General features: G+C 42.6%; 1 protein-coding gene across 2 annotated transcripts; it reads left to right on the top strand.

The window, feature by feature from the left end:
• Window positions 1-491: 491 nt before the first annotated feature.
• On the top strand, window positions 492-9,711 carry LOC131725059 (piggyBac transposable element-derived protein 4-like). Of its 2 annotated transcripts, XM_059018501.1 has the most exons (3): window positions 492-710; window positions 838-897; window positions 6,599-9,711. In XM_059018501.1, the coding sequence occupies exon 3, from the start codon at window positions 6,656-6,658 to the stop codon at window positions 8,813-8,815; it is 2,160 nt and encodes a 719-aa protein (XP_058874484.1). In that variant the 5' UTR covers window positions 492-710; window positions 838-897; window positions 6,599-6,655; the 3' UTR covers window positions 8,816-9,711. The 2 variants fall into 2 exon arrangements, with proteins under 2 accessions (XP_058874484.1, XP_058874485.1); XM_059018502.1 differs by lacking the exon at window positions 838-897.
• The last annotated feature ends 1,132 nt before the right edge of the window (window positions 9,712-10,843 follow it).

Raw genomic sequence — 10,843 nt, 5'->3', positions numbered from 1 at the left:
ATGGGATGAAAGCATAAAAGGAAGGTTTTATCATAATATCCAGAAAGAGGTGAACAACAGCTGGGTGAACAAGAGAGTTGGGAAGGAAAGAGGAAAGAGCGTTGGATAGGTTAAGGATCGGGCAGAGTTCTTTAAATAAACATCTTTTAAGACTGGGGAAACATGAAGATGGAAAGTGTGAAAAATGTAAAGTAGCTGAAACAGAAGAACATTATTTATTAAAGTGTAAGAAATATGAGGAGCAGAGAAGGAAAATGGAGAGGAGGCTGAGAGAAATGGAGGTACATGAAGTCAATATAAAGAACTTGCTGGGAAAGAGGACGGGAGACTGAATAGAGAAAAGATACTGATGAAATATATAAAGGAAACAGGACAAGAAGGGAAGTTATAATAAATAAAGATGACAGAGAAATAAAACAATGACAAAGGACTACAGATACAGGGCGCTAATCATCTAAAATAATAGATGGAATGCGCCCTACAGATTAACCAGAAGAAGAAGACGATTCGAAGGTGATTCACACCCCTGACTCGGTGGCAGTAGCACATGGAGTGAGGATTGGATCTGCTTGTCTACACACTTCTTTGTCAGCCAGCTCTCCTCTCTTGTTTTGAGCCGCGGCTGCTCCAGCGCAGGACCTCTTGAGAAGCTGCGCGGCTCTGCAGACTTTTAAACCCGTGGATGCGTGACCTGGTGACGTCTTTTCCGGGTGAGTTCACACAGGCTATGAATTTGGAAGGACAGGTTTTCCGCAAAATCTGCGCAGATTTAGCAAAGTCTGCGTATCGTGAACGCAGCCACTGTATTCTGCGATTGGTATATTCCTCGTCCCGCAGCGCCTCCCCGGTCCTGTGGAAGGCAGACCCGTTCAGACACTGAGGGAGAGGAGACAGGAGGTAAGCGAGTCTGCATTGAGTTGTACAATGTGTTTTAAAACTACAGAAACGTGTCTTGTGGTTTTGCTCTGTAAAGGTCGTGTTGTTGTGGGGTAGGAGCGCATTGTTTTGATATGTGTTATGTTTCTGAAGCGGCGTGGCAGTGCCGGCGCGGTTGTTTGTATTCACACCCCCCTCAGTTGCAGTCTCTGCGGGTCAATTGCAACGAACTTGCAGAGTTAGTACGGAGCTGCGTACTAGCTAGTACGGTACCATCTCGGGATCATCATCCCCAGCTGCGTACTAAGTTAGTACCGATTGCATCGAAAAAACAAGCAGAACGAAGTTGGAGACTAGCTGATCCCCAGATTTAGTACGGTACTAAGGATCAAGCGTTGTTGTTGTTACCAAACAGGAACTGAAAGGGGCTCTGAATCATTCATTCATTATCAGAACCGCTTCATCCTTTTACACGGAGCCAGACACGGCGCAAGCCGGGGTGGCTCTGAATCAGAACATTTGAAATATTTGTAACAGTAATGTATGTATTTTACGAGATTATGAGCTAATAATAATTTTTTACAATGTTACAAATAGGCCGACATTTATACATAAATATTAATTCGTCTCTAACATTTATGCACGCAGTAATTTATTTATTTATTTATTTAAGATATATAAGCATGGTAAAATACTCCCTATCAGGGCACACGGACTGCCTGTAAAATACTCAGCCAAGTGCAACGCCATGAAATAAACTAGCAAAGCTGGTTTCTGACACTCAACACACACGAGCTGTTTCGACACCGCTCTCATTGGACCAGAACAAGTACAAAACAGGGAAGGGGTGGTGTTCCGAATAAGTATCATAGATAATCACTTCTAGAAACACCCTAAGAAGAGCACTGTTTATTTTATTTTTCAAAGTGCCCCCAGGTCCTACTATGTAAAATAACACTTAACTCACATTCTACCCACTGTGTTCCTACTCCTCAATATCCCTGCTCGCCCCTAAGATCCACCCGTGTCGAGTCCCCTCAAATTAAAGGGAAAGAAAAGACTGGCTGCCCCCCCTACGGTGGCCCTGAAGTGCAAAACACAACAACATTAAGGAAAACGCTGCAACATTAACTTCAAACCAGAATGGGTAGGTACATAGGAAAAGGGGTTCCACATCACTGATAGGAGGAACAACCTGTCAATCACTGTGCTGTGGAACTGTGTGATGAACACAGTCCATATTAATACAATATAATTTTCCTGCGCTTTGTCCTTAGTATCATGTAAGGTGTGTTTATATATCTATCTATCTATCTATCTATCTATCTATCTATCTATCTATCATAGATAGATAGATATATAAACACACCTTACATGATACTAAGGACAAAGCGCAGGAAAATTATATTGTATTAATATGGACTGTGTTCATCACACAGTTCCACAGCACAGCGATTGACAGGTTGTTCCTCCTATCAGTGATGTGGAAACTCTTTTCCTATGTACCTACCCATTCTGGTTTGAAGTTAATGTTGCAGCGTTTTCCTTAATGTCGTTGTGATTTCCTTAATGTCATTGCGATTTCCTTAATGTTGTTGTGTTTTGCACTTCAGGGCCATCGTACCCCCCCCCCCCCCCCCCCCCCCACCCCACCCCCCCGTCGTCTCTCAAATGTGAAAGCTACTATCACATACTACAGGCTCTACATGCATGACTGTAATGCTGCCGACACCTTCCTTCATTATTAGTATTTAACAGTATTGTAGTCGTAATGTGATTTTATTTTACTGTTACAATATCCGTACAGGCAGCAGATTATATATATGTGTGTGTGTATATTATATGCACACATTATTTTTTCAGCAAAAATAAACTGCCAGTACATCCTGGGACTTTCACATGTCTTCCACTATTCCGCTTAGTACGATACTAAAATTCTAGTCCATAGCAAGAGTTAGACTAAGTTAGTCCCGTACTTAGTATCCTCTAGAGGGCAGCAGCAGTTATTTTTGGGTTCGTTGCAATTGAGACCTTTTTTAGTACGCAGCTGGGGACTAACTTCAGCCGCCAAATTCGTTGCAATTGGTATTTAACTTGCGTACTAGTTTAGTACGGAGCTGCGTACTAACCACGGGATCATCCCCAGTTAGTACGCTGCTTTCGGTTCAGTGCAATTGACCCTGCATTCTCAGTGAGGATCATATACAACAGACTTTTTGCCGCCTCAAAAGTTCAAATTAATTTTCTTACCGTGTTTCACTCAGAATGTGACGGTTTTCAGGAATAAATAACAGTATTATTTTGACAATGCACTTTTATTTGGAACAAACAGTCCACGAGGTAAAAGTATAAACCGCAAGTAAACATTGTGTGCCAGAGGTGCCGTGAAGGATAACAAAATAAATTAAAAAAAGGGTGGGAGGGCCACAGCGTTGGACGACTAGATCTGTGCACAGAGTTGCAAAACACAAATGTGGCTCTTGCTTCTAGTAACGTTATTTAAAAAGGCCAATGTAGAGCATCTGACTTTGGTGCCTGTTAATACTGCTGCTGAGGTATGACAGAGTCAATCACAAATCTGCACATGTGTTGCTTATATACAGCATTCACCGAACTGATACATGCTGTGTGTGAAACACAATCAACTGTGCACTGTAATTCGCTAGCAACATAAAACAATTTGTTCTATCACAAGTCATGAAATATTGTGTATTTAAAATAAGTGGCGCAATTTTACTGAAAGTACAATTTTCAAGAACACAGCTAAGCCAAGAGAAGGGGAAATGTATGTATGTATGTGTGTCTATAGATACACTCCTGTGCAAAAGTCTTAGACATGTTGCATTTTTCTACTCTGGTGCATTATGAGCATCAACAATTTACTCAAAGCCTCCATTAGTGTTTTCTACTCTTATAACAACCTTGACTTGCATAAAGAAGGAAAAACATTGTGAGTGAAATAGCTCAGGGTGTGGTATCTGAAGCATAATCAACAAGTACAGAGGGGACGGGACGGGCACATGACCTCACACTATATTATAATGAGGGCTTCTGTTTTTATTAATTGTATTTTTCGGTGCTTATTTGTATCTATTTTCGAGTTTTATGTAAATCGTTTTTTTCGGGGCTTTCGTTTTTGATATACTGTATGAAATGAGTATGCTTGAGTGTTTTTTGTGTGTGTCACAATATGTATCGTAACTGGACAGTACTTGCACACTTAAGCTGTACCTTCTTTCCTTTGCTGTCTTCCACAGTGAAATCCCGATGGTCACGGCACATTCTTCTGGGGGTTTTCTCTGGAGGCATTTCTGTACATTTCTCCACAATTCTGTTTTAAATCCTCTGTATCTTAACTGTAATACAACTTGAAATCCCACTAACAAGCCTCCATCCTGATTGTAATCTCGTTTTAAATCTTGCAAGCGCAGTGTCCAATAGAAATGCAGGAATGGGCTGTCACTCAGTAGTTGGGGCGGGATTAAAGTATTCAGAACGAATCACTGATAGATACAAGTCAGGAAGGCGGGACATTGCTCAGCAGCACTGGGAAATGTATTTATTATTATTTTTGTAGTAGGTTTTATTTTTTTAAATGTGAAAAGGGGGTAAAGTCAACGTGAATAGATGAATCATTTCCACAGTTTTTTCCAGTGTTTTCTGGTGTTTATTGGCTATCCACCCTTTTTTTTTTTTTGTATCGGGTGTTTTAGCGGTTTCAGAAGCCCTGTACTGTACAGTCATGCTCGTTTAGCACAAATACAGGAGTCAGGACCCAGCGTATTTTTATCTGTACTTTTGATCAATTTCCTCATTAAAAAAAAAGAGACTGCCCAGATAGACATTACACTGGAAAAAAAATAGGCAAAAGTATAGGCATTTCCATGCTAATGGAAACTTTACACATGTGTAAATGTTTGAGTAAATTTACAAGTTGCAGCTTGATTTCTTTGAGAATAAATATTAAAGTTAGATAAAACACACAGTCGCCTTGGATAAAGGAGTCTGATAGTTGTGTGCAAGCAACAAAACCTCTGATTAAAGCATCGTAAGGAATACCTTGGACTTCCATATTTGACTCTTTCATAATAATGTCAATAAATAACAAGTCATGCACACAATTTTAACACAATTGTAATTTTTTGGGCACTTTTCATGCTTTGTGTCCGTCCTCCTTCGCAGCGTTACCATGCATGGAGTATGAGCTTCAAGTGCCTGCAACATGAAAAGTGATCTTCCCTTTAATAAGTCTATGTCATTGTGACTCTAGAGCACATGATAAGAGTGGGATGAACATCACATCATGAACTTTATTTTTCAAACTTTGTGTTGCACAGACTTTCATGTTCGGATATTCGCTCATAAGTTAAATAAATTCGTTCAGATATTCGTTCGTTTTTCAAAAAGTAATAAAAGCCATTACATTGCTCTGTACGCAGGCAGAGACAGCATAGCAGCAGGGCCAGGGGGGCGTGGCCCCTGTGTGTGTGCCTTTATTTTACAGCAAGACCTACAATATGTAACACGTTGAAATAGAAAACTATCCCAGGAGTAAAGTCCTGCATAAAAGATTAATTCTCAAACTGAACGCAGTAGGGATTCAAGGAAATGCATGCACATGGATTAGGGAGTGGTTAACATGTAGAAAGTGTGGGGCAGCAGTGTGGAGTAGTGGTTAGGGCCTTGGACTCTTGACCAGAGGGTCGTGGGTTCAATCCCAGGTGGGGGACACTGCTGCTGTACCCTTGAGCAAAGTACTTTACCTATATTGCTCCAATAAAAACCCAACTGTATAAATGGGGAATTGTATGTAAAAATAATGTGATATCTTGTAACAATTGTAAGTCGTCCTGGATAAGGGCGTCTGCTAAGAAATAAATAATAATAAAATAATAAGTTAAACACTGTTTTGATTATTCCTGAAATAAATAGTACATAAAGTTGACAACGCATTTAATTAATTTTTTACTTTTTATTCATTCCTTGCCATTGCTGTTTCTTCACAGTAAACAGCAGCCATAGACACGTATTCATAAAGTAATAACATGAGGTTTTCTTGTGCCTTTTTGTAGCTGAACAAGCAAACAAAAACAGAAATTTAACTTTAAACACTTCTAATAAAACAAACATGGAAATTAGGGGTGCACAGATAAGATTTTCTTTGCCGATAGCTGATGGTTATCTAGTGATTTTTTTCCAAATATAAGTGATACATTTCTTTTGATGCTCAGTATATGTCTATTTAAAACCATTGAAACCATGGGAAAAAGTTTGTCTGGAGCCCTGCCTTTCAAGCACATCAATTTCAGAAGAAAAGTAGAAAGCCTTGCACAATCTGCAAAAGAATTGCAAAACTTGATCATTTTTTCAGGTCAGTAGTTTTCATTCATTAGTAAAAGTTTTAGTTAAGGGGAACGGCCTGCCCCCACACTCATAACATTACCTTCTAACCAATCAGAAGATTTTAAATAAACCGCACACTGTCCACTCCCTATGGGTTCATTGATTTACATCCTGCCACAGTTGCCACCCTTTTTTCTTTTCAATTGCCCCTTGGTTAAATCACAGGGTGTTCTATCACCTCGTCCACATGTATCAAACTCCATAATCATAAATTTAAGTATCACTTCTCAAATTCGGTGTCATGTTGGTTTGTCCAGAACTTCTGAACTTGAGGGAGAAAATGACAGAGAGAATAATTATTCACACTTTATTCTTACAGGTCAGGCACTGCTTTGGAGGCACCACAAAGAAACTTCATGCAAGGCAAGGATCAAAGATGCAGTCTGATAGCATTAAAGAGGAGGTGCTGGATGTGATACCTGTCCAAATTAAAGAGGAGGCCTCTGAACTGGAGCCTGTCCACATTAAAGAGATCTCTGAACTGGAGCCTGTCCACATTAAAGAGATCTCTGAACTGGAGCCTGTCCACATTAAAGAGGAGGCCTCTGAACTGGAGCCTGTCCACATTAAAGAGATCTCTGAACTGGAGCCTGTCCACATTAAAGAGATCTCTGAACTGGAGCCTGTCCACATTAAAGAGATCTCTGAACTGGAGCTTGTCCACATTAAAGAGGAGGCCTCTGAACTGGAGCCTGTCCACATTAAAGAGATCTCTGAACTGGAGCTTGTCCACATTAAAGAGGAGGCCTCTGAACTGGAGCCTGTCCACATTAAAGAGATCTCTGAACTGGAGCCTGTCCACATTAAAGAGATCTCTGAACTGGAGCCTGTCCACATTAAAGAGATCTCTGAACTGGAGCCTGTCCACATTAAAGAGATCTCTGAACTGGAGCCTGTCCTCATTAAAGAGATCTCTGAACTGGAGCCTGTCCAAATTAAAGAGGAGGCCTCTGAACTGGAGCCTGTCCACATTAAAGAGATCTCTGAACTGGGCTGGGTGCCAGTTACAGAACCGTACACAGATTACAGTCCCCCAACGTTTGATTTTGCACCGGAGCATCCAGATATACACCCTGCCGTGGAAAGTTTGAGTTCGTCACTGGAATGCTTCCAAGCGTTTCTGCCTGAGAAAGTGATCTCCTTCCTTTGCACTTGCACCAACAAACGCGCAGCTGAGTACTTCACAAGCAAGCCAGATAAACAGAGGAAGGCCTTCGGACTGAAGTGGCGCGATGTGCTACCTGATGAGATGTACGTTTTTCTTGCTCTTGTGTTCTTGATGGGCATAAACCAGCTACCATGCATGGCCGCCTACTGGTCACAGAGCATTTTAATGCGAGGCCCCCCTGTCTTCTGTAAAGAAGTCATGAGCAGAAACCGCTTTCTGAGCATCATGAAGTTTTTGCGTTTCTCTGAACCGGATCAGGTACGAAAGGGCCAGCCGCGTACCAGACTGGAGCCGTTCCTGTCCATGATCAGAAAGACGTCAATGGAATCGATCGACCCGGGACAGCATGTCGCCATTAATGAGGTGCTCGCCCTGCGGAAATATATCAAAATGAAAAGGACTCGATCCGGAATGAAACTGTTCTGCCTGTGTCCCGGTGATCAGAGGCTAAGGGGTTACACATGGGATTTTCAAATACGCATCGACCGGGATGAAGACGACGTTGTCTCGCGTTACCCAGGGGCAAGCGAACTGGGCGCACCCGAGAGGATTGTTGTGTGTCTGGCAGATCGTGTGCTAAATCAAGGGCGTCACATTGTTGTCGGCAGTTGGCACGTGTCCGCCAGGCTCGCTTCATTCCTGCTTACCCAGAAGACACACGTCACTGGGAGTGTTCGATTGGATGTGGGGGTGCCAAAGGAAGCTGTAGAAGAAAAACTCGACAAAGGAGAGACGCGTTTTGTTAGAAACCGTGACTTGCTGCTGGTTAGGTGGCGGGATAAGGCAGATGTAAATATTCTGACTACCAAGTATGCAGCTGGATTTGTTCAAAAGACCCGTGTCCTAACCGGGGGAGCAAGGGTGGGTTACAGCAAGCCATTCCACATCGAAAAATACAGTGCGCTGCTGGGAGCGGTGGGTGCCTGCGATCAGGATTTGGAGACGTACGACCCTTGCAGAAAATCTCTGGTCTGGTTCAAAAAGCTAGGCATCCACTTCATCGCACGGATGATGCTGAATGGTCGAGTCTTGTACCAGCTGCGCATGGGGAAGGGGAAGAAGCCCTACTTGGAGTACCTCTTGCAGTGCTGCGATGAAATGCTTACGAAGCACAGCGCCGGATACGCGGGCTTGAAGCAGCTTTCCACCGCAAGAGAACGTCCCGCGACGCCTGCAGCGGACGCTCCCCTACACGCGTTCGTTTCGATTCCTCCCACGCAGGCTAAACGGAGGCCACAGAAAAGGTGCAGGGTCTGCTATGAAAACCAAACCCGAAAGGATACGAGGAAAATGTGCAGCGGCTGCCGTGGCAACCCCGGATTCTGCTGCATCGATCATTTCAATGATTGGCACAGAGTGACTCGGTGATCATGAACGCAAACGTTTTGTTCTGTGAATGCAAACAAGATTCCCAGTTGGCACATTTTTTTTTTTTATATTGTAGCAGGGCTGGAGACCTGGCCATAAGGAGGGGGCTTCTATGATCTATGATTATTTGTTGTAAGTAAGAGTGTTGGGATTGTATAAATAAGAATGGGATTGGTTTTAATGGGGAACCTGATGCTGTGTGTGTAGCAGCCTGCCTGCTGTGTTTGGTTGTGGGAACGAGCTGTGCGTGTGTGTGCGTGTGCGTGTGCGTGTGCGTGTGTGTGTTAAGCAGCTGCGCACTCCTAATCAGCAGGTGGGCGTGGTCCAGCAGAGCGTCAGGATTAAAAGGGTCCTGATTATACAGATCACGGCTGCTGAAAAGCCGTAGGGCGCAGAGCGCTGCTGCTGTCAAGGGACAAGGGGCTAGTTTCTGGATAGCAGACACGTGTAGCAGCGGGATCTGCACGGCACCATTTTGTTTTTAGTTTTTGTACAGTGTTCATTTTGCCTTTTGTACGCCGGGCCGTATGTCCCACGTGAGCCACCATTACTGGCAGTGTGACGTGAGGTTGTGTATGTACTGTATGTAAATAAACCTGCACGCCTGCCGGGCATGTCAGTCCCAACCTTCCAGTCTCGGTCTCCTGTCAATCACGCATCCACATCATCATCGCAGCAGTCCCCTGTTGACACACACATTATATAGAAACCATAGCAACAGGAAAGAAGATCACTGATTGGTTAGAGAGGATGACAAGGCATAGCAATCCCCCACTAGCAAAAGACAATGTGAGAGTGAAGTTTCCTTTTCTGTTTGCTTATTTTTCAGCATTATTTTACAACGAAATTACATAACAGTAATAGAAACATTATAGTCACGTTAAAAGTTGCGGCAACTATCAAAAGTTGTGGTTTGTGTTAAAAGTTGCAGTTTCCGCTACACATTCACGGACCGTGATTATCTTACACAGTATATATGTTTACACAGTAGTTTGCAGAAGTATTCACCCCCCTGCAAACTTTTCACATTTTGTTGGCACCTGAGCGTACTCCACGACGCTTTCAAATTAGACTTTACATTCAGAATCTACACAAACTACTCCACACTGATAAAGTTAAAAAATGCATAGAATATAAATAAGTAAGATTTACAGAGAAAAACAGATTAATCTCAGTTGCATAAGTATTCAACCCCTTTGCTACTGCAGCCCTAAATCAGCTCAGGTGCAAATGATTTGTTTTGAAAGGTCACAAAATGTTATGGGGATGCTTCTCTTCAGCAGGGACTGGGAAGCTTGTCAGGATAGAGGGGAGAATGGATGGTGCAAAGTACAGGCGAATCCTTGAAAACGTGTTTGAGTCAGCCAAGACTCTGAAACTGGGGAGGAAATTCACATTTCAGCAGGACAATGACCCGAAGCACAAAGCCAAAGACACACTGGAGTGGTTGAACAAGAAGAGAATTAATGTTCTTGAGTGGCCCAGTCAAAGTCCTGACTTGAATCCAATCGAATGGTATAAGGGATTAGAAGAACGCATGCACTGGTTTCTAGAAGTTTCAGCATTACTATTACTCTGACTCACAGCAACCCACTATACTGAATATTGTATCTAAAAATGAACATACAAAATGTATGGAAGTAAAATTATGGCAAATACACATTAAATAAACTTATTTTATATATTTAAGATTTGTCTCAATGAAAATGTCAGTTTACATAAAAGGTTCAAACAATGAATGTATTGAAAGATAGATTTACAATCTTAGTGACTGTGGCAGAGCAGGGCCCTTGGAAATATCGGCAGGGATAGGGTTAAATTCTCCTCGCTGCCCAGGTTGATTGCGTCAGGTGGGAGCAATCAATGAATCAATTATTCAATTAGCACTCAGCCACCTGGCATAAAAGGAGGCAGCCTCCCAGTAGGGTGAGCGTTCCACAAGGAGGAGTAGCTGAGGAAGCAAGAGTGTTTTTCTGTGTGTGCAGGTTTTTGAATCCAGCGAAGGTAACCCCAAGCCTGGAAGCCTTA

This window comes from Acipenser ruthenus, chromosome 60, assembly GCF_902713425.1.
Source record: "Acipenser ruthenus chromosome 60, fAciRut3.2 maternal haplotype, whole genome shotgun sequence".
Taxonomy (NCBI): Eukaryota; Metazoa; Chordata; class Actinopteri; order Acipenseriformes; family Acipenseridae; genus Acipenser; species Acipenser ruthenus.
The sequence above is the reverse complement of the archived record's forward strand: the minus strand, read 5'-3'. Positions and strand labels throughout refer to the sequence as shown.

Excerpts from the sequence above, each read along its gene's own strand:
- LOC131725059 (XM_059018502.1), top strand. The coding sequence starts at position 6,656 with ATGCAGTCTGATAGCATTAAAGAGGAGGTGCTGGATGTGATACCTGTC.